This window comes from Rhinatrema bivittatum, chromosome 2 (genome assembly GCF_901001135.1).
Source record: "Rhinatrema bivittatum chromosome 2, aRhiBiv1.1, whole genome shotgun sequence".
Taxonomy (NCBI): Eukaryota; Metazoa; Chordata; class Amphibia; order Gymnophiona; family Rhinatrematidae; genus Rhinatrema; species Rhinatrema bivittatum.
In genome coordinates this window covers 453,919,277-453,944,145 of record NC_042616.1, presented here as the reverse complement: position 1 = coordinate 453,944,145, position 24,869 = coordinate 453,919,277, and the positions used below count along the sequence as shown (strand labels likewise).

At 42.9% G+C, this 24,869-nt stretch overlaps 1 protein-coding gene across 1 annotated transcript in view; it reads right to left on the bottom strand.

Annotated features, from left to right (window-relative positions):
* TCF20 (transcription factor 20) overlaps positions 1–20,542 on the bottom strand; it is a 185,399-nt gene extending 164,857 nt beyond the window's left edge. Inside the window, exons 1-3 of the mRNA XM_029587130.1 lie at positions 20,386–20,542; positions 18,890–19,008; positions 13,151–13,514 (exon numbers count right to left, since the gene is read on the bottom strand). Coding sequence (XP_029442990.1) covers positions 13,151–13,167 — 17 coding nt within the window. The 5' untranslated portion in view covers positions 13,168–13,514; positions 18,890–19,008; positions 20,386–20,542. The remainder of the gene's footprint in view (positions 1–13,150; positions 13,515–18,889; positions 19,009–20,385) is intronic.
* Between the last annotated feature and the right edge of the window lie 4,327 nt (positions 20,543–24,869).

Genomic DNA, 24,869 nt, shown 5'->3' with positions numbered 1-24,869 from the left:
TTAGCTCAGACAAAAAACTGAGGTGGTTCATGGGGTAACAGCCACACAGGAACTCCCACCCATGCTCGGTAGAGCTTAAAGCTCTAATGCAGGGGGGTAAGCAGTTCTGCTCCTGAAATGCTACAAACAAGTCTGGTTTTCAGGGCATCCACAATGAATGTGCTTGAGATAGATTTGTATACAATGGAGGCAGTGTATGCAAATATACCTCATGCATATTTGTGGATAGGTCTGGTTGTGGCACTCCAGGATCAACACTGTCTACCTTGCTCTATAGCCTGGAGAGAAGTTTGGTCAGTATCACCAGATGTCACCTACACGTAATGGCTAATTCAGCCTGCTTATCAATAGAAAGAAAAACAGTGAGCAAAAGGAAGAACAAGAGACAGCAAAAAAAACGAAGGGGAAGGAAGAGCTGAGGTATGGGGCTGCTATAGGGAGAAAAAATTGAGGTCTGGTGCAAAGAAGGAAAGAGGCACAAGCAGATCAGAGATAGGGATAAGAAACCACAGAAATGAAGAATGAGGGATCTAGGTAGAGAGGAAGAACATTTTAGAAGAAACGGAAACAGGGCATTACCCAAGAGTATTCTGGGAAGCAAATATGCCAGTAATCACCTTAAGTGCAACCGGCAGCCACAACAAGTAGATCTCTTCCTATTTTTCACCTTAGGTAGGTGCCATCAACAGGCAGTGCAAACATGCACGGGTACCTATATAGTAATCTGTGATACTATATCTACCAGAAAAAATGTTCGAGTTTCTAACCCTCCTTTCCACCTCTCTCCTGTGCCTCCACACCCCACAATCGGCAACATGAGCAAGTCTGGTAACTAACTTTATTTTAGCTGCTGCAGTTAGATCTGAAATGTCATGCTAATACAGTTAAATCATGTTAGCAAAACAAGCAGTTTGCTCAAGTGCACTGTATTTAATACAGAGAATTACATAGTACATAGACGGGATATAGCAGACTGTACAACATAAACAGGGTTGCATGTCATCCTAACTGCCACCAGACACTACCAATTACAATCACGGAATTAATGTTAGAAAAAGAATCACACAGATGACAGACAATACATGGAATAAGCAGTAAAATGAAAGGAAAAAAATACAACTTACCTGATAATTTCTTTCCCTCTAAGGAAGGCAAGTCAAGCCACACGAGTATTATGCACCTCTACCAGCAGATGGAAACAGAGTAAAGCTGATGTCACAGACATATAGCACTACCCCATCAGCTCACCAGTATTCTCTGGAAAAGCCAAAACTGTGGACAACCTGAATATACTTGAACATGATTATTAACAGTCAACCACTCATGCTTCCAACCAATTGGGAATACTGAGCTCAGACAAAAAATGAACATTCACTAAACTGAGGGGCTGATTATCAGACTTACCAATCCACCAACGAGCAAGAACACTTTGCGTCCTAAAGGAGAACTAAAGGTAACTCGGCAGCCGAGGACAGGCTGTGGATTGGCTTGCCTTCCCTAGAAGAAAGGAAATTATCAGGTAAGTAGTAATTTCTCCTTCCTCTACACTCAGGCAAGCCAATTCACATGAGTGGGATTCACCAAAGCTACTCCCGAACAAGGCGAGAGGTTGCCTGCAATCCAGTCAATACCACACGTGTGAAGGCAGCGTCCTCCTAAGCCCAAACGTCCAAGCAATAATGCTTGGAAAAGGGGTGTAAGAAGGGCAAATCGACAGGAGACAATCAAAGTTTTGCCCACCATACCACCTGAGCCCTAGTGGAATGCTTAGGCAAAGTATTCTTGGCATCCACATAGATGGCCATGATAACTTCCTTAATCCAATGGGCTATAGTTGACTGCGTCACAGGTTCACCTTGTTTACCTCCACCATTGAGCACAAACAGTCCAGACTTACTGACAGATTTAGTAACCTTCAAGTACTGCATCAGAAGCCGCCTGACATCCAAGGCACACAAAAGACAATACTCATCTCTATCCCTATCCAGCGTGGGCAGAGAAAGAGACCAATTCAAATGAAACTCCAAAATCACTTTCTACAAAAATGAAGGTACAGTCCAAAACTGTACTGCCCCTGGAGTCACATGTAGAAATGGCTCATGGCAAGAAAGCCTGCAGCTTGGAAACCATACATGCCGAACGGATGGTCACTTTAAAGACAAAAAAAACCAAACTTGTCTTCAAGGTACATAGCCACAAGGAGAGACCACATAGCAACTGAAAGGTAGGGCCCACTAAAAAATTCAAAACCAGATTAAGGTACCATAGGGACACTGGTAGCACAAGGAAGGACGGAGATGTTTAATTCCCTTCAAGAACTGGAACACATCCGGATGAGAAGACAGACTCACCCTGAACTTGCCCCATATAACAAGTGAGAGCTGCTACTTGAACTTTCAGGGTGTTAAAGGCCAAGCCTTTAAGCAATGCTTCCTGTTGAAAGTCCAAAATTAATGAAATTTCCATTTGAGACTGAGAAACTCCCTCCTCACACCAGACCTTGAAAACTCTCCAAACTCTAACCAGAGAGGAAGAAAATTTTCTGGCCCCAAATAAAATGGAAAATCACTGCAAAAGAATAACCATACTTCAAAAACAGAGCCCTCTCAAGGGCCAAAACTAAGACAATTTGATCCGGATTATGTAGAATGGGTCCTTGACACAACAGATCCTTCCTGGGCAACAGTCTGAGAGGACTATCCACAAGCAGCCTCTGGTCCCAGAGGCCGTGGTATGCCTAACTGCAATCCAGAGCCATCAGAATTACGGTTTCAGTCTGGCTTGAAATCTTTTGAACGATTCTGCTTATCACTAGCCATAGCAGGAAAGCATACAACCTGCCACACCTGAACAAAAGCATCAATACCCGGTGCTTTCAGAACCCTTCTGCAACTGAAGAACCACGGAACCTTTGCATTGCCAGAGGTCACCAGTAAATCTACAGATGGGCGACCCCAGCATGCCACTATGATCTGAAAGACTTTGTCCACCACCTCCCATTCTCCTAGATGGAAGCTCTGCCCGCTGAGCAAGTCGACCCTTATATTGTCCTTTCTGGCCATGTGGGAGGCAGTTATGTTGAAGATGTTGCTCTGCCCAAGTCATGAGTGCACTTATCTTCTCTGATACCTGTTAACTTCTGGTTCCGTCCTGATGACTGATGTAAGCCACTGTGGTTGCATCGTCCGACATTACTCTGACCACCCGAGCTTCCAAATGCTCAGCGAACTTAAAGCACACCAGCCATACTGCAAGTGCTTCCAAGCGATTAACATTCCACTGATGTTCCTTGGAACTCCAGCATCATTGCACCACCAGCTTGATAGTGAGCCCCCCCAATCCAAAAGACTCGCATCTGTCATGAGTACTAACCAATCCTGTGGCTAAGGAAACTCCCTTCCTAAGATGATCCACCTGTAACCACCACTGCAATTGGACACACCTCACATGGCAAATGAAGCCTTAACCAGTACCCCTGAGACTGCAGATTCCATCGGGAAAGCAATATGCGCTGAAGAGGCCACATATGCACCCTCACCCAGGGACAATGTCCAACATTGATGCCATCAAACCCAGGACCTACAGATAAGACCACACCTTCAGCCGAATAGTCCTTCTCAGGATTTGAACTTGAGCAATCAAACTCTGAACACGACACTGGCAGAAACACTCTTGCCCTGCTTCATATTGAAATGAAAGCATAGATACTCCAGCATTGAAACAGTGCAAGAACTAGGCTGGGTGATAAACTTGGCCAGAACAGCTCACAGCTAAGGAGATAACTTTGTGAGATGCCAGGTGACTTCTACACTCTCGGCCCAAATCAACCAGTCATCCAGATAAGGATGAATCAGGATGGCGTCCTTGTGCATGTTATGATTTCTTGGCAATAGTGATCATAACATGATCAAATTTAAACTAATAACTGGAACGGGGACAAAAAGTAAATCTACAACTCTAAAATTAAATTTTCAAAAGAGAAACTGATAAAATGAGGAAAATAGAAAAAAAACCTGAAAGGTGCAGCTACAAAAGGTTAAAGGTGTTCAACAGGTATGGACATTGATTAAAAATACAATCCTAGACGCGCAGTCCAGATGTATTCCACGCATTAAGAAAGGTGGAAGGAAGGCAAAGCGGTTACCGGCATGGTTAAAAGGAGAGGTGAAAGGCTATTTTAGCCAAAAAAAAGTCCTTCAAAAATTGGAAGAAGGATCCATCTGAAGAAAATAGGAAAAAGCATAAGCATTGTCAAGTTAAGTGTAAAACATTGATAAGACAGATGAAGAGAGAATTTGAAATGAAGTTGGCCATAAAGGCAAAAATTCATAAAAACTTTTAAAAATATATCCAAAGCAAGAAACTTGTGAGGGAGTCGGTTGGACCGTTAGATGACTAAGGGATTAAAGGGGCTCTTAGGGAAGATAAGGCATTGCAGAAAGACTAAATTACTTCTTTGCTTCTGTGTTTACTAAAGAGGAAGTTGGGGAGATACCAGTTCCGGAGATGGTTTTAAAGGGTGATGAGTCAGATGAACTGAACAAAATCACTGTGAACCTGGAAGATGTAGTAGCCCAGACTGACAAACTAAAAAGTTGCAAATCACCTGGACCGGATGGTATGCATCGTAGAGTACTGAAGGAACTAAAAAATGAAATGTCTGATCTAATAGTTAAAATTTGTAACCTATCATTAAAATTATCCATTGTACCCGAAGACTGGAGGGTGGCCAATGTAACCCCAATATTTAAAAAGGGCTCCAGGGGCGATCCAGGAAACTATAGACCAGTGAGCGTGTCTTCAGTGCCAGGAAAAATAGTGGAAACTATTCTAAAGATCAAAATCATAGAGCATATAGAAAGACATGGTTTAATGGAACACAGTAAACATGGGTTTACACAAGGGAAGCCTTGCCTCACAAATCTGCTTCATTTTTAAGGGGTTAATAAACATGTGGATAAAGGTGAACCGGTCGCTGTAGTATATTTGGATTTTCAGAAGGCGTTTAACAAAGTCCCTCATGAGAGGCTTCTAAAACAAAAAAAAATCATGAGATAGGCGATGATGTCCTTTCATGGATTACAAACTGGCTAAAAGACAGGAAAAAGAGTAGGATTAAATGGTCAATTTTCTCAGTGAAAAAGGTTAAACAGTGGAGTGCCTCAGGGATCTGTACTTGGACTGGTGCTTTTCAATATATTTATAAATGATCTGGAAAGGAATAAGACGAGTGAGGTTATCAAATTTGCGGATGATACAAAAATTCATAGTTAAATCACAAGCGGGTTGTGATACATTACAGGAGGACCTTGCGAAACTGGAAGATTGGGCATCCAAATGGCAGATGAAATGTAATGTGGACAAGTGCAAGGTGTTGCATATAGGGAAAAATAACCCTTGCTGTAGTTACATGATGTTAAGTTCCATATTAGGAGCTACCACCCAGGAAAAAGATCTAGGCATCATAGTGGATAATACTTTAAAATAGTCGGCTCAGTGTGCGAATGGTATTATGAAGATAAGTCTCAGTCAGATCTCTGGATCTGACTGAGACTTATCTCTTAACTGCACCGACATTATTTGGAAATTAGTCGCCCGGCAAATGATGATTGACCCCTTTGAGATCCAGGATGGGTTGGAAGGACCCCTTCCTTTTTGGGTACAACAAAATAGATGGAATAGCCGCCTGTATTTTCTTGTGATTTGGACACTGGAATGACGGGCTTCAATTCCAACAGCCTTCTTAAAGGTAGTCTCTACCCTCTTCTGTAGGGAGTTGCAGGGGAGACCATAAAACATCCGGAGGAATGCAAAGAAATGCTAGAGCATAGCCATCCCTTATCGCTTCCAGAACCCATTGGTCCAACATGATCTAGACCCACCTCTGATAAAAGCAAGATAGGTGGGAGTCTATCTTCTATACAGTAGATGAGTCCATATTCCTTCATTGGGAAGATTGAGGTGCTCCACTCCCGGAGCCTGCATCCTTCTGAGGCTTTCTGGGCCAAAAAGACTGATCTACTGTAGGAGCAAGATCTTTTAGTAGTCACTTCACTACAAGGACGAAAATATCTAAAATCTCTAGAGAGGCTTCTTGCTCCAAAAGAATGCAATGCCTACTTCTTATTCTCCAAGAAGGGACCTGGAATTCCCCCTATTTGCCATTTTCTCAAACTCACTGCCAAACAGAAGAGAACCCTTAAAGGGTAACCTAGTGAGATTGGACTTGGAAATTGTGTTTGCCGACCAATTTTGCAACCACAGCTGGTGCCTAGCCGCTAACACGGAAGCCACACCTCTGGCGGCAGTGCTAAAAAGATCATAGCCCGCATCAGCCAAAAGGTCGGCTCCTGGTTCCAGTACCGCTCTGCTATCCAACCATGCTCCCTCAGATTCCTGAGTGAGACGGAAATTAGACCAAGCCATCAGGGAGCAATAAGAAGCAATTTACAAATTTACTGCCACAGCCTCAAAGGCCTCCTTAAGGCTAGCTTCAATAGTCCTATTCTGAGCATTCTTTAGAGCTGCCCCTCCTTCCACCGGAATGGTGATCCGCTTGGTAAAAGAATACATCAATGCATCCACCTTTGGGAAATGCAATTGCTCCCTTGTCTTCGGATCCAAGGGGTACAAACCTGCCAAAGCGTGCCTCCTTTAAAGCCTGCCTCTGAAGCACTCCATTCAAGGTCAATCAACTCACTGCATGCAGGAGGGGAAAAATAATGATTTGTGTAGGGTGACCAATATGGGATCCTTCTTTGGTGTACCCCGTAGAGTCACCCCCAGCCACACCAAGCATCTTCAAGGTCTGAAATATCAGACTCTGCAACTCATCTTTATGAAAGAAGCAGAGCAGAGTTATGTGGCTCTAAATCTGGAGGAATTTCCCCCTCTTCCTGGGGAGGGGGGGGGGGGGGGGGGGCGACCCAAATTTCATGTCATCCAATATATCCTTATCCAAATCCTCCCGAACATCAGATTACACATGGTGGCGGACAAATGGGAATCCAGAGTATGCGAACCTGACTTAGAGGGTATCGCAGTCTCCATTGGGAGACCCTTCAGAAAGTTATGTAGTCCCTGAAAAACTTCCAGCCAGGAAAAGGAGGATGGGTCCACACTAGACCCCCATAGGCCCAAACCAAACACTCTCCAACTCTCCCCTGCAGATGTCTGTCAACGGGTAGACCAAAGGATACACCCACCATTGTGTCGCCTTTAGCCCTACACCCCTCTCTGTCTGAGGGGATGGATCAGCGACTGCAAAATCAGCAGGAGGCAAATCACCTCGAGCATCCAGGCAGTGCTGACAGACCTGCAGAAATCCCTGGCTGTATTGCCCTTATATGCAAGCAGAGACTGCTAAGAACTTAGATTTCTTTGTCACTGGCTCCATACTTCCCCATACTGTGCTGAACGCAGTTTCTTGGCACCCAAAATAAAGTACAAGCTCAAGTATGCGGTCTCCAGAAGGCTGCATAATCGCCCAAGCCCGGCACATAACTATACACCCGAATACAGATCGCAGCCTTACATGCACAAATAAGCGTGCATGCAGTTAGTACATCATCGCGCAGCAAGACCGTGCACACAAGCGCAAGAAAAATGTTGCCGTGGACTACCAAGCACGAGAGTGGGGCCTAGTCAAAGACTGATCAACCCACCGAGCCCGCGCCACCACCACAACTCACTAAACTTCCTGGAGAAGTGAGAGGGAGGAAGGGAAGGATGCCGACCACCAATGCCGAGGGAACACCCTCACTGGCTGAGAGAACAAAACGGATTTCTGGCTACAGGGGGAGAGAGCAAAGTTATTTACCTGTAACAGGTATTCTGAGGACAGCAGGATGTTAGTCCTTGCACATGTTTTCCACATCAAGGCTCCATCTGATGAGGTCAACCATGTCAAAGTTTCTAGAACTTTGACTAGATACACTGAGCATACCCAATATGCCTTATACCACACTTCCATTTGGGGTCCCTCTACAATCTTGTAAAATAGAATTATAATTAAAATTAAAAAATAGGAGAAACCTAACTCCGCAAGGTGGCAGGCGGGCTTCGTGAAGACTAACATCCTGCTGGCCTTGGAGAACACCTGTTATAGGTAAGCAACTCTGCTTTCTCCAAGGACAAGCAAGATGGTAGTCCTCACACATGGTTGAATCCCTAGCTATAGGCTGCTCCCCAGTGAAAAGGGGACCAGACACTCAACCAGGTGCAAATGAGCACACCACCTCTAGTGCTATTGGTAACAGAGGGGGAGACATCCTGAACCCAACAGGCTCTAGGTGGCAGAGTTGGGTTTTACACCTCAGATTCCAAAGGACAGACTGGTCGAACCTACTATCTTGTCTGCTCTCCTTATCCAGACAGCAATGAGATGTGAATATGTGGAGAGAACTCCACATCCCAGCCTTGCAGATCTCTTCCACGGGAACTGCTCGCAAGTGGGCCAAAGACGCTGCCATAGCTCTGACAGAATAAGATGGTCATGACCCCCAAGATGCAGTCCCGCAAGGGTATAACAAGAGATGCAATCTTCTAGCCAATTGGATAGTGTCCTTTTTGTGTGTGTGTTCAGATCAGTTTATTGACAGATTATAAAAAATATATAATTAACCAAAACAAGACAAAGACGGTAAGGAAGGACGATACAAAAAGTAACACCAGGGACAAAATACATACAAAAGCTGCCCAAGCAGTAAATGGAAAAAACAATAATTAAAATATTATAAGTTAACAAAATTTGCACATTGTGAGATACACAGAGTCAAAATAATCATTTAACGGTTTCCACACCCGTGACCAGGAAGCAAGACGATTCATACATATATTCATATATTTACAATATAAACAAACAGAATTCCACCAATAATGCTCATTGATTAGTTCACTACATTTCCAGGATAAAATGAGATGAATTGTGACCATCAGGAAGAAATCCAGTAATTTACAATGGGGAGGGGAAAGAAAAAAGGGCAAAGCCGCTCCTCTAAGAATAACTATGTGGTATGTGATCGGGGAGTCCAGATTCAAAATCCAAGCGAAAAGCCCCCACTATGTGCTGCCAAAAGGGAAGAAAAAAAAAACACACAACCCACATGCGAGAGTGGCTTTGAGAGAAGAACAGGACCAACAATTATGTTTGGGCACTATACCTGCACAGAATAGCTTCCAAGGAGTCCTCACTGCTCTTTGAGTCAAAAAAGGAAGATTGTATTTCAATTACTTCCAGTCTGACTCAGGAGGGATGCCAAAAATACCCCTAGTCCACATCAAGTCAAGCACATTCCAAACACCAGAAAGCTTGTAACCCTAATGGGGTGAGAAATAAAGAGCTCTTGAGAGATTTATAAAACCGAGAAGCCAAGTGACTAAAATCCCAGTACATTAGATACAGGTTGGGAAAGTCGGCTAAATTAAACTGGGAGAGCAAAACCGGCGATAAACATGCCCGTAATTGTATCCAGACATAAAACTAAGAGGTAGGTAAAGAATGGGTTTCCCTCAGCTCTGAGAAGAAATAAGGAAGCCATCCCATAAAAGCTGTGAAAGAAATCAAATTCCCCAAACCATCCACCAATGAGGTTGTGCGGATGGAACCATAATGGGACCAGTTAAGAACAACCCCAAGCTGGGGGAAGAAGAGATCAAGCGGTCATATTCCACCAAGGCCCTGTGAGTGGAAAAGAGAATAGGATGAGCTTTGAGAGAGTGAATGGGAGACATCCCAAATACTGCCTCCCTGGGGGGGGGGGGGGGGGGGGAGGAAGAGAAGGGAAAAAGTAAATCCTGTATGGAAAATCAGATAAGATTAGCAAAGTAGAGAGCCACTGATACTCCTGTTGCAAAATAAAAGGCCTGATGATAGCTGTAAAAATCTGGAAAATTAACTCCCCACGATTCTTATCGGCCTTCAATTTGGAAAGAGTAACTCGAGGGGATTTTTGGTGCCAGAGAAATCTAGTAAGCAAGCGATCCACTTGCATATAAAAATCCCTCGGAAAAAAAACTGGAACCATGGAAAAAAAAATTCAGACGCGGGGCGAGCTAATTCTCAGAACCAAAAAAACAATACCTTCAATAGCAGGAGTGCTACAAATAGCCAATAGCAGAGATTCCAAAGCAAAATAAAAAAGAAAAGGGGATAAGATGCAACCCTGTCTAGTATCCCCTATGCAGCGTGAAGTAGGGAGACAGATTGTTGAGATATAAAAAAGCTAAAGAGCGGTGATAGAGCAGTTGTATCCATGTTAAAAAGGATGGGCCAAAACCAAACTACTGTAATATCTCCAACAAGTAAGGCTTTTTCAGCATCCAGGGAAAGAGCTAACATTGGGGTTGGAGAGGACTTAGCCAACTCCTGGATATGAAAAAACATCTGTGCGTTGTTGAGGATGAGACTATTCTTAATAAAACCTGACTGGTCAGGATGAATAAGAACCCCGATAACCTCTGCCAATCTAGTAGTTAGAACTTTAGCAAATAATTTGTAATCAAGAGTTAAGAAGGAAAATAGGTCTGTAGTTGGAAACCAATTGAGGGTCCCTGCCCGGTTTGGTAATCACAATACAAGCATCCGAGGAAAAGGAATTGAACTCTAGATGAGAAGGCATAGTAGTGAGACAAGCAAGAAGTTTGGGGAAAAGCTGTTTCTGAAATGAGCGATAAAAGTCCACTGTAAAACCATCAGGTCCAGGAGCCTTCCCTTCCTTCAGAGCAGCCAATGCAGATGAGATTTCAGCAGAGGTGATGGGATAATCCAAAGCCAATGTCTGGTCCAGCGTAAGAGTTGGACGAGATAGCTGTGAAAAAATTGGTTAATAGACATAGAAGCAGCAGCTTCAGATGAGAATAAGGTGGAGTAAAAATCACTAAAAGACTGCAGTATGTCAGATTCAGACAAGAGGAGATCTCCATGCTGGGACTTAATCCCATGAATGTGTTTCCGTTCTCGCTTTTTCTTCAAATAAGTAGCCAATAAGTGGCCGTACTTAATCTCAGCGTAATAGTGAGCTTTTTGGAGAAAAAAAGATTTCCCAGCGTGCAAACTCGAAAGCTTATTAAACTCATAGCAGGTAAAGGAAGGTTAGAAGGATGAGAGATAAGTTCCTGCTCCAGTCGCACTACTAGATCCTGTAGTTTAGAGAGCTCTGCCCTTTGCACCTTCTTTACCCTAATACTATAGCTAATAATGTCTACTTGGATGGTGGCTTTGAAGGCAGCCCAATCCGTGGGAGGAGCAACATCTGGAGTATCATTATGGGTAAAGTAATCAACAATCTTAATCTTGAAGAAACTCACGGAAGATGGTATCTTCCAAAAGGGCCAAGTTAAACCGCCACAGACAGTCCTCTACAGAGGGGGAAGGCAAGGCTAAGGTATGGGTAACTATTGCATGATCAGACACCAATATAGGCTGTATAGATGCAACAATAATATCTGGGACCAAGGAACCAGAGACCAAAAAATAATCAATACAGGAGTATGTAGAATGAGGAGGGGAAAAGAAAATGTAGTCCTTATTGGTAGGGTGAAGAAGGTGCCAGTGATCGGCCAAGCCTGCAGTCTCCAAGGCACCTTGTATGACCTGGTACACGAGATTTTAACAGAAGATTGTTTATCCAAGATGAGATCTAAGGGTTGATTGAAGTCACCCCCTTCCACCAAGCAGGCAGTCCCCACCCCCATGAGCTGTGATAAGACATTCTGAAAAAAGGCAGGATCATCTGCATTGGGAGCTTAGAGGCTAAAAAAAAAGGAAATGTACAGACCCAAAAGGTGGCTGTAACAGAGACCCAGCGACTTTCAAGGTCTGCGGCAGAATGGGAAGCCTGAACATCAAGCCTTTTGTGAAATAGAATAGCTACTCCCCTCTTCTTATGGTACGCATGACTGGGGGAAAAAAAAAAACAAAACAAAAAAAACAAAAAAACTTCCCTGACCCAAGCCTGCTTCAATTTGATACATTCTAGGGAAGACAGATGAGTTTCCTGGAGCAGGACAATATCAGCATGTAAAGAATGCAAATAAGACAGTATTTTTTTTATGCTTGATGGGATACAAAAGACCGACATTAAGAGAAACAACTTGCTAAGTAGAAATCGAAGCCATAGTGCTAAGTGATGTGAAAAGAGAAAGCACAACTTTCCTGGTGGGAAGAGAAACCACAAGCAGGATCCAGAAAGAAAGACAGGCAGCGAAAGAAAACTCAAAAAGAGACAGAAACAAATATCAGAGAACAGAATAAAGAAGAGAACCAAAGTCAAACCTGTGGCATATAAATGAAATGAGTCTCCAGGCAGAACCAGAAGCTGAACAAGATCCAGCTGCATTAAGATAAAAAAACACTGCCCAACCACTACAAAAAAGGTAAAAAACATGACAGGAATCCATCTGCCCTAAGATGGGGTTCACCACATATCACCCTGTGAAGAGGCAAGAAAAGTAAATAAAAAAAAGAAGAGTCAGCCAAAGCTCAATGCTAGGAGTCCATGTCAAATAGACCATTGCTTATCGAAAAAGAAAAATCATGCCATCAAGTGCTGAGCTGAAGACTTCAAAGACAAGGTATCATGTGCCCAAATCAAACAAAACGAGTACAGTATCCTCCAGAAGGGAACAATATGGTGAAGCATAAGAGCCACCATAAAAACCAAACCTTCATCTCACACTGGGAACCGATGAAGTGAAAGGAAGAAAAACAAAGACTTCGGCATAACGAAAAATCAGGTCACCATCCCAGATGCAGATTCAAACAACGAAAGAAAGGATCCAAATCCACAAGTACCTCAAATGTTTCCGTCTGGTTATGGCACGTAACCCGCATCCACGCGGGGATACAGAAGGCCACATCGGGTACCCAGGGCTTGTAATAGAGTTGGAGCGCCAAAAAGGCCTTGCATTTAGCCGCCGTGGTCTTCACAAGGTCTGGTATGAACAGCAGGGTACGACATTCATAAACCACTGGCAATTTAGCCTGAGCCGCCGAGAGCACCTCTAAAGCTTGGGGATACCGCAGCAGTTTAAAGATAATAGGCCTTGGGTGTCTTGAATTCTGGAGAAGCCTGGGTAAGCTCGCTCACTTTCAAAAGGCAAGTCTAATTGTATTTGCAGACAGGAAGGGATTAGCGATGTTAAAACCCACCGCATATTCGGGCCCATCCAAGACTTCAGGAACCCCAAGAAGTTTCACACTGCAACGATTACAGATGGCCAAATCTTCCAGGTCCTTCTGGAGACACTCCACTGTCGAGGTGAGCTGCTGGAGTGGGGCTGTTGCCACAAAGAATGACGCCGTCTGAGACTCAACGTCGTCCAGGTGCGCAGCATGGGAGGTGAATTGCTGGGTCAGCGAGGAGAGATCAGAGCAAATGGCCACTGTAAAGTTGATATTACTCTGGAGCATAGCCTTCAGTTGTCTGAGCTCAGCCAAGACACCATATTTTTTGCAGCAGCCGACTTATCTGGGAATGGTGGGTCCAGCTTAGAGTGCTTCATGTCGGATGCCGCTGCGAAGATATAAATTAGAAAAAAAATACATGGAGATGCACACAAAGAGACTAGGGTAAAAGGGCAGATTTCAAGCAGGATCAAGCAGCCATCTTGGTTGCTGCTTGAGAACACCCCCCGGGATAGTGTCCATTGGGCATCGGCAAGGCCCAACCTATTCCTATCATAAGAAATAAAAAGTTGGGGGGACTGTCTATGGGCTTCTGTCCGCTCCAGAGAAAAAGTGGAGGCTCGCTTGCAGTCCAAACTGTGCAGTGCTCATTCACCTTGGTGAGTAGCTAATGTAACCCCAATATTTAAAAAAAGGGCTCCAGGGGCGATCCAGGAAACTACAGACCAGTTATAGCCCGAATTCAGAGCCAGAAAAAATAGTGAAAAGTGCTCTAAATATCAAAATCACAGAACATATAGAAAGCCATGATTTAATGGTACAAAGTCAGCATGGCTTTACCCAGGGCAAGTCTTGCCTCACAAATCTGCTTCACTTTTTTGAAGGAGTTAATAAACACGTGGATAAAGGCGAACCGGTAGATGTAGTATATTGGATTTTCAGAAGGCGTTTGACAAAGTTCCTCATGAGAGGCTTCTAGGAAAAGTAAAAAGTCATGGGATAGGTGGCAAATGTCCTTTTGTGGATTACAAACTGGCTAAAAGACAGGAAACAGAGTAGGATTAAATGGACAATTTTATCACTGGAAGGGAGTGGGCAGTGGAGTGCCTCAGGGATCTGTATTGGGACCCTTACTTTTCAATATATTTATAAATGATCTGGAAAGAAATACGAGTGAGGTAATCAAATTTGCAGATGATACAAAATTGTTCAGAGTAGTTAAATCACAAGCAAATTGTGATAAATTGCAGGAAGACCTTGTGAGACTGAAAAATTGGGCATCCAAATGGCAGATGAAATTTAATGTGGATAAGTGCAAGGTGATGCATATAGGAAAAAAGAACCCATCCTAGGTTCCATATTAGGAGCTACCACCCAAGAAAGAGATCTAGTGTTCATAGTGGATAACACATTGAAAACATCGGTTCAGTGTGCTGCGGAAGTCAAAAAAGCAAACAATGTTGGGAATTATTAGAAAGGGAATGGTAAATAAAACGGAAAATGTCATGCCTCTGTATCGCTCCATGGTGAGACCGCACCTTGAATACTGTGTACAATTCTGGTCGCCGCATCTCAAAAAAGATATACTTGCTATGGAGAAGGTACAGAGAAGGGCTACCAAAATGATAAGAGGAATAGAACAGCTCCCCTATGAGGAAAGACTAAAGAGGTTAGGACTTTTCAGCTTGGAGAAGAGACGGCTGAGGGGTGATATGATAGAGATGTTTAAAATTATGAGAGGTCTAGAACGAGTAGATGTGAATCAGTTATTTACTCTTTCAGATAATAGAAAGACTAGGGGGCACTCCAATAAGTTAGCATGAGGCACATTTCAAACTAATCGGAGAAAGTTCTTTTTTATTCAACGCACAATTAAACTCTGGAATTTGTTGCCAGAGGATGTGGTTAGTGCAGTTAGTATAGCTGTGTTTAAAAAAGGATTGGATAAGTTCTTGGAGGAGAAGTCCATTACCTGCTATTAAGTTCACTTAGAGAATAGCCACTGCCATTAGCAATGGTAACATGGAATAGACTCAGGTTCTTATGGCCTGGATTGGCCACTGTTGGAAACAGGATACTGGGCTTGATGGACCCTTGGTCTGACCCAGTATGGCACTTTCTTATGTAGAAGGAGTTTGAGTTGCTGTTACTGAGATGACACCAGAACATCTTTTTTGTAGGGTGAGTTGTATGGGGAATGCCAATTCTGCTTTACATCCATTATTGTGGGTCAGGGGGGTTCCTGTGGATGCAAACTGTACTTTTACATCTAGCCCCGTGACGATCATGGGTCAGTGTGTCACGCATGTGAGAACCATCTGTCAGGTGTGTCCTGACAGAAAAAAGGTTGAGAACCACTGCTCTAATTGGCCACTGGGTTTTATCCTGACTCTTCCTCCCTGCTGGCTCTACAGTTCTACATCCGACATACCTGAACACAGATTTCACATTTGCCCTAACATGTTTAAACTAAAAACACACGCAAAGAAATGCTGTGTGTCCAGGCAACATCTTGAATACTGTGTGTAGTTCTGGTCACCACATCTCAAACAAAAAAAAATTAGAAAAAAGGTACAGAGACGGGCAAACAAAATGATAAAGGGAATGGAAAGAATCCCCTAGGAGGTAAGGCTAGAGATGTTAGGACACTTCAGCTTGGAGAAGACAACCCTTGAGGGGAAATATGATAGAGATGTATAAAACAAGTGGAGTGGAACGAGTAAACGTTAATCAGTTTATTCTTTCAAAAAGAACAAAGATTAGGGGACATACAATGAAGTTACTAGGTGATACACTTAAAATTAAGATAACATGTTTACTCAATGCATAACTAAGCTCTGGAATTCGTTGCCAGAGAATGTGATGAAAGCTGTGTTTAAAAAAAAAAAAAAAAGGTTTGGACAAGTTCCTGGAGGAAAGTCCATAAATCATTAAGATGAAGTTGCAGAAATCAGTTTCTTATCCCTAGGATAAGCAGCTTGAAATCTGTCTATCCCTTGGGGTCCTGCCAGGTACTTGTGACCTGGATTGGCCACTGTTAGTAACAGGATACTGGGCTGGATGGACCTTTGGTCTGACCCAGTATGGCAAGTCTTCTTATGAAGCTGCAGATATTTAAATTCAGAGGCTCTCTTGTCTCATGCCACACAGCTTTGCTTGAGGCATGCTATAATCCCAGGCCATAGGTGATAAGGTTGAGAGAGAGCAAAAGGGGTTGAATGAGAACTTTAACCATTTAAAAAGATTTCTAGAAACAGCAAGATGGAGAATTGGGGGTAGGGAGGGAGAGGATTGCCACTTTCTGGGGGGAAAATACAGATATGGTCTGATCTTTGTTTAAAAAATAAATAATTGGGTCATACACTAAACAAAGAACACAGCATTTAATATTAGCACCATCCAACTTCCTGCTCTACAGAAAGAAATGGCTTAACACCTCCTTCATTAAAATTCTACATTTAGTAACTTCTAGTAGCATATTATTGTAAATACAGATGACCCCACAGATTCTGACACTGGAGGGCAGAATAGGAAGCAGATAAGATGGTTCTTGGCTGCTTACTGTATACACTTGTCAAAGTCAAAGAATTTTATGCTGAAATATAGGCCCAAAATGCCGGTTCAGCTTCTGCATGCATACTATCCATTTTTCTGCGTACACTATAAAGTCCCCGAGGTATGTGCATACATACAAACCGCCGAAACAGAGTGGAGTTAGCAGCAAAAGTTAAGCGGCTAACTGATATTCTGAGTTAGACCTTTAATTTATGAGACTAACTCCAGCTGTGCCACAGCATGTTTTTTGGGGGTTTTTTTTTTTGTTTTTTTTTTTTTAATTTGAACATAGCTTTTCTTCAATTATCTTCCTGATAGATCACTCATTTTAAACCTTGACCTATACAAAGGTCAATGCATTTCAATGGATTTTGGTCTCAAAATCACTTATTGACTTATACACAAGACTTATAAACGAGTATATACAGTAATTTATATTGCTTTTTTCTGCACTGCTCTTCTGTTGAATGGTACTAGAAGCCTTTTTGCAAAAAAAGGTAATTTGAGTAATTTAAATTTAAGGATTAACATAAAATTGTCTAGTTTTTCATTAAAAATTAAATAACCCCTCAAGTTTCATAAAAAGGCACAATCTGTGATGAGTAATGTAGTAACACTGTAAATTATAGCAGATAAGGACTACTTGACCCATTCACTTTACCCAGTTCTGTTTCACTCTGGCTCTCTATTACTTAGAAGGAACATATAAATTCCCATACTTAAACACCAGCACCTCCACCCCATATCATACCAAATCTCTCAAATCTGTACCTACCATCCTTTGTATTTGTCCCAAGCACACTTTTAGATGTGCTGCTAATACACTAGCTTTGCCAATCGTACACACTTTACCTATGGACCTTAGCCAAGATCACTACTGGCTGCCCAGTCTAATTGGGCTAATTGCTTGGAGGATTCTCATTCATGTACACCTATCTATCAGCTGGAGCTCAGTGCAGCCAGAGCTGGGAAAGAAAGCAAATACCCCTCACTGCTATATCTGCAAGGACTCAAATTTGTAAAACTGTCAGTCACGTTCCTTGCTCATAGCATTGGCTTGCTTTCTCTGCTATGAGAACACATTCACAAAACAGCTAGGGAAGATCCCACAAGTCTGGTACTACATTCTGGATTCTTTGCAGGCCATGATACTTTCTAATGCAACTGTTCTCAAACTGGTTTTCAGGATATCCATAATAAATACACGAGATAATTTGCATTCAATGGAAGCAGTGCAGGCAAGTTTCTCTCATCTATATTCACTGTGAGTATTATGAAAGCCTGACTGGTTGGATATGTCCCAAGGTCTGGGTTGGGAACCCCAATTTTAGTTGACCAACATAGCAACTATCAAAAACTATGTTATATTGGAGCTTTCAAGACCAGACAGATGGGAAAAAAAATCTAAAGCACCTAAGTGATTTAAAAAAAAACTGTACATCACCATCTGTGGCTATCTTTGTATTAAACAGACAAAAATTTGCACAGCATGCATAAAATTAAATATAAATAGGCAGTAAAAATCAGTTTTCAAGGCTACAACATGACTTGTTTTGCTACTGAAGTAAAGCAGCTATGACATGAAGTATGTCAAAACCAAAGTCAGCAAGACCTAATGCTGTCACACCACTGCTCATCATCAAGTCTCTTTTCTGTCCATATATTTCACTGCAGCAAGCCTGAAGTGATTAGGCTACATTTGCTCAGCAGCACAGTTAATTTCAGGAGCATTGCTTTCTATCTGTCATGGTCCACTTTTAATGCACATCACCACTATCACAAAGCTGGAAAGGAGGCACATGAGAACATGTAGTCTTAATTCTACACACCATGTGCATGCCACAGGCTTCAAGCTTCCGATACACTATTTACTGCTCACAACTGATGAGCTCAATCCACTGCCACCAATAAAGAATGGACCCTGCCTTATGGAAAACATTTTCCCAAAAATTCATGATTCTTTTACATTTTCAGAATGGCCATTTCAAATGAATTTAGGAGCAGAACAAAAATGGTTCATTGGTGTTCTTAACACCTTGTCTTACTTGCACAGTTAGGGTCCAACTTGACTAAGACATACCGCATGTGACTTATGTTTCTGGTTATAATGACCCAGTCAATTCATTCGCTTTCATATTTCTCAGAATGAGTAGAAAAATATTTGAGAGCAAAGGATCCACATTCAATAATTTTTTCAAGTGATCTTACCTCTAATTTTGCATTATGGAATGTCTACTCCCACTGGCTATTCAGCAACCATGAGAGAAGTCTATGCACCAGCCAGAAAGAGAAAGAAGCATGGCAGCCTCAGATCTTAGTGAGACAAACTGAAAAACAGAAAAAAAAAGTTCTAAACATAAGATTGAAAAGAAATGATTCATATCAAAAGGTAACTAAAAGAAAATAACTAGCATGAAAAAAAATACAGAATACATTGGGGTCAGAAGGAAAGAGTACAAGAAGAATATTAAGAAATTTAAAAATATCTAAAACTATGCTTGTGAGTTCAGGCTTTGCAGAGGAAAAAAAGATTTTCAAAACAGTTTCATACTTTCCAAACCCTTGCCTTTTAGAAGGTACATTAAGACAAATGTCTAGAAAAATCTATAAAACACATATGACAGAACAGAGGTTCACAAACGTTTACAGGACTGAAAAAAAAGCTGCACTCTTAAATCCCAAGGAAATTGGATTGATAATTTTGTGGATCCAAACAGAATCCATGACAGACCTTGTGTGGCAGTGTTTTGTCCTTTTACAGCAGCTATTGTACAATGAAAATGGAATAGAAAAGCTTAGATCTGTTCTTTTCTGAATCACCATCCACATCTAACATCAATGTAAGAAAAGCGTGTTTTCACTTTAAAGGAATTCAGTGTAATTTAAAAAAAAAAAAAGCCCAACGCTGACCAGCACAGTAGGAGACATTATCAAATCGTCATAGTTACTCCAAATGTACATTTTCACCAAGTCAAAAAGGTCCTTTAAACCAGCACAGCTCACTGTCAAAGGATTCCTGGTAGATAACATGTTTATAAAACCAACAAGTACAACAACAATATTAGTATTGTAGTGTTTACTATATAAGGCCTGGATGCTTCACAAGTTCTGATACCTTTTACTGGGACACAGAAATCCCAGGATGCTACGTGTGCTTTTCAAAATAAAATTTAAAAAAAAAAAAGGAGGATTCCATCCAACAACGTTAAAATACAGTTGTTGATTTTTTTTATGTTGGACCAATTAGATTGGGCATAAGCTACAAAGAAAGCCCCAAGCCTACAGGCTATTAAAAATGCCTCTTCAGGGTCAAGCATCTAACCTGATCCTGTGCGCTCGGTCCCCCCCGGGGTGCACATCACATGGCAGGCTCGGAGGCGGGAAGAGGACCAATTATTACTACTCAAGTCCAGACGGGTGACGCGAGGTAGGGAGAGCGAGCCGCCTAGCGAAGCAGCTGCCCGCCCAAGCCGGGGGGCCGGCGCTCCGGACATCCAGGCCGCCCTGAGCCGGGAGGGGACTACGCGAGGGGTGCGGCGCACCCACGCTGCCACCCAACTTCTTAATACAACATGATGGGGTGGGGGTGTGGGTGATGGGGTGGGGGGGGGCCACCCAACAACCCTGCAAGCCAAAACACATCAAGGAAACATAAGGGGCTGAGCCCGAATACCAGGGAAGAAAGTCCCCAGCGGCAACTTTACCCCGCTGCGCCCAACTGTCCTCGTCCTGCCACCACCACCGCCGCGAGCCTTCCTCGCACCATCCTGCTCACAACGGACGTGACGGGGCCACGCTGCAAAAACACGCACTTTTATTTTCACCAGCCTCGTTCTCTCCCTTCCCACCATCGCAGATGAGGCTCGGCGCGCCGAGGTGTGGGCGAGCCGAGAGAGGGACGGCGGGGGCGATATAAACATTCTCACCCTCACCCCCACCCCCACCCCGGAGGGCGTCAATAGGAGCGCAGCTGCCCCCCCACCACCCCGCGCGCGCGCTACCATTACGACGTGAGTGTGTGTGCGCGCGCGCGCGCGGGCAGAGCGCTGTCGCCTCCTTTCCCCACCCCCCTCCACACTCTGCGCGCGGACAACAAACCAAAAAGCAAATAAGCAAAGAAAAAGTGAAAGCCCAGGCCACGGCGACCTCGCCCGTGCCAAAAAAAAAGCAGAGGTAGCAGGGCCTGCGGCGACGGTACTGCTGCTGTTCTCCCTCTCCTACAGTGATGGATGCGTTATCCAAGGGGCGGGGAAGGGGAGAAAAAGAATTCAACCCGCTGCGGCGGGAGGAGGATATGCACGGGTCCCCGGCCGGCGCGCGCGCTCGTTTCCAGCACTGACCTGCGCGGCTGCATAGTATGGGCCCAGTGCCCTCCCTACATTTTTTTCCTTCATTCTCCCCAAGACAGGAAATAACAGAGTCACCTGACAGAGGGAGAACCAATAAGAACGAAGAAGGGAGGGCACGAGAAAAGGAAGAGTGGGGATAGAGTCGCGTGCTTGCAAATTCCTAGGCCCGTGCAACTCTTCCAGTCTATGCCTGTCTGTCACCTCTATGTAGATGGAACCGCATTGTCTCACAGGTTCACCTCTTGTTAATATATATATATATGCTAGCCTCTTAAAGCAAATTTGTTTTCTTAGAATACGTGTTCTCTGACAATAATACAATACCCCATTTGCTGCCCAGCGCAGAGGACGGTTCGAGAGCTTTCTAAAAATGATTTGCTGGCATGGGGCCGCACCCACAACGAACTGACAAGCTAAACAAGAGGGAATCAAATGGGATAGCTCCCCAAGGTTGGACAAGTTGGGCTCTAGGCACAGTTGTCATTACAGAACACCTAATTCCAGGTAAGCAATACCCCTATTCCTAGTTAAAGAAATGCAGCACAATCACATAACCACCAGGAACACCCCCCCGTTATCCTTCAAATAAAAAGGAGAAATAAGACAAATATGGCAATAGGCAAATAAACTTTTTTCTTAAGCTTCAGGTGGGACAGTGGTCCTGTTTCAAATATTTTCTTAAACACAGAACAAGGACAACCCAAACCATGAAAAAAACAGACCTTGACAAGAAAAGCATTCATCACCTCAGAAGGATAGGCAATCTAAATCTAGCAGCTGGGGCAGAAGCTATGTCAATGCAGTAATAACTACTGATAAATATAAATCTCTTCTAAAGTAGAAGATTAGAGGTAAGCATCTCTGCTCCTTGAGTGAAGCAAATAGGCCTGGTTGTCAGGATATCTACAACCCAGATGAAATAGAGTTGCATATAAATGGAGCCAATGCATGCAAATCACTCATGCATATGCATTATGTATATCCTGAAAACCATACCAGTTTGTTGCTCTTGAGGACCACAGCTATCCATGGTAGGGTAGTTTGGCAACCTCTGCCATTGGCCTGGGAATATGAACAGACATGCCAGGATATAACAGAAATGCAATCTGCTACCTGCAGACAGTGCCACTGCCTTCCTTTTTCATCTGACTGCTCCACCAATAGCCTTAAGTGTCCTTGTTTCCTGCTATCTATAGGGAAACCACCCCTATGGTTCAGGCCCACGTTTATGAGCACAGCTCTTGTCTACACTTGCGAAAGAAAATGCATGCCTTGTATCACACTAGGCTAATGCACACCATACCCCTAAAGACCTCGGTTTTTTGTAATAGAAATCTATATTCCACCCGCTCAGGGTAGTAACAATTCGTGTTACTTATACCCACAAGAACAAATGAATACACCATTTAAATACAGTCGCTGCTGGGTTTAACAGAGAGTGACTGGACTGTTTTCTTTTAAAATATACAGTTCTTCTGTATCTATAGCTGAGTTTCATGATACTAGGTAATACAACTTGCCTATTCACCATGTTTTTCAAGACTGCTATTTAGCTACACTAGCTTTTGTAAGATGTTACCACACTATACAGACATCTCTGACATAACCTAACTTAGTTTTAATGGCATGCTTATAACCTTTTACACTAAGCCCCAGGAGTGTAGCTATGATTTGCTGTTGAGGATATGTCCGATTGACACTTAAGATTTGTGTGTTTTGAATTTGCCATGCTATTTAAAATTTCCTTATAGACTATAGTAGAAAGACATGGTTTAATGGAACAAAGTCAGCATGGCTTTACCCAAGGCAAGTCTTGCCTCACAAATCTGCTTCACCTTTTTTTTGAAGGAGTTAATAAACATGTAGATAAATGTGAACTGGTAAATGTAGTGTATTTGGATTTTCAGAAGGCATACGACAAAGTTCCTCATGAGAGGCTTCTAGGAAAAGTAAAAAGTCATGGGATAGGTGGAGATGGCCTTTCCTGGATTACAAACTGGCTAAAAGACAGAAAACAGTATTAAATGGACAATTTTCTCAGTGAAGGGGAGTGGGCAGTGGAGTGCCTCAGGGATCTGTACTGGGATCCGTGCTTTTCAATATATTTATAAATGAGTTGGAAAGGAATGACGAGTGAGGTAATCAAATTTGCAGATGATACAAAAATTATTCAAAGTAGTTAAATCACAAGTGGATTGTAATAAATTGCAGGAAGACCTTGTGAGACTGGAAAATTGGGCATCCAAATGGCAGATGAAATTTAATGAGGATAAGTGCAAGGTGATGCATATAGGGAAAAATAACCCATGCTATAGTTACACAATGTTAGGTTCCATATTAGGAGCTACCACCCAAGAAAGATCTAGGCATCATAGTGAATAACACATTGAAAGTCTTTTTTGACTGCCGCAGCACAGTGAACAATGTTGGGAATTATTAGAAAGGGAATGGTGAATAAAACAGAAAATGACAATGCCTCTATCGCCCCAAGGTGAGACCACATCTTCATAACTGTGTATAGTTCTGGTTGCCACAACTCAAAAAAAGATATAGTTGCGATGGATAAGGTACAGAGAAGGGCGACCAAAATGATAAAGGGAATGGAACAGCTCCCCCATGAGGAAAGACTAAAGAGGTTAGGACTGTTCAGCTTGGAGAAGAGAGGGATATGATAAAGGTGTTTAAAATCATGAGAGGTCTAGAACGGGTAAATGTGAATAGATGCCACATACCAAACGAAAAGCCAGACTAAGGGAGATTGCATCTAGTCCCTATGTGGTGCAACACAACCTAAAATCCCGGAGTTTTGACACAACACCAGTTCGAGATCCCAAAGTGATGACCGCAGTAGAGAGAGAGACTTGGGCGGAGTCTCTCCCTACAAGCTAATGAAATCTCTCTCAGCCCAGGAGCACCAATAACACCCTCACCTCCAAAGTTGGGAACTTCAGCTTCCAAAATATCTTTGGTTGATGTCCATGGGAACACAACAGCTTTGTGCGAGCCACAGGAAACTGCAAGGAGAACAGAGGCTGCGTCTATGTCTGAGACGATGGCCTTGGTGCAGGCCATGGAAGGGGCCTTAGGATTTGTGGGCCATGCTGAGATCACCTCCGTGTCTGCCAACAAGGAGCAGCTGCCGGCTTGCTGAGCTAGACAGGCTCCCTTCTTGGACTGATGGTGAGGTTACAATTGCATGGGTTAGAAACTTAAAATTGTCTAGGCCAGCGGTGATTTTTAGATGCATTATGGCACGCTTTGGTTAATTTGGAGACTTCCATGGTCTTGGAAACTAATAACGCTCTCAAACAGAATTCACTCAAACTATCAGCTGAAGAAGTAAAGATTACAAATATAGAATCTAGAGTAGCAACTGTTGAAAGAGTACAACAGCTAGTACAATCTGCTCAAAAAAGGTTGAGAATATTGAAAATACCTTGTTTTCTAAATTTGATTATAAATTTCCCTATAATAAAAGAATATACTCCGGTGGAACTTTAGGAACTACCTCTCAGATTCTTAAAATTCCGGAAACAGCTATGCGCCAGTGATAGTAAAGGCTTATTTACTGCCAAAACCACAGATAGAGGAAACTCAAGATAATCCACCTTCTGGGATCCTGTTGGATTTATCAGACTTTCTGCAGAACTCTCAAGAGCTTGAAATTAATCAAAGAAGAACATTGTTAAATTTGCATTTCCTATGGATAGAGAAATTGTTCGTGTATTTTTTCATAACCCTTCCAAATTACTATATGGTCAGAAAATTTGGTATACCCTGATTTATCGAGGGTTACCCAAATCCAGAGGAAAAAAATTGTTGCAAATGTGTCCCGAAGT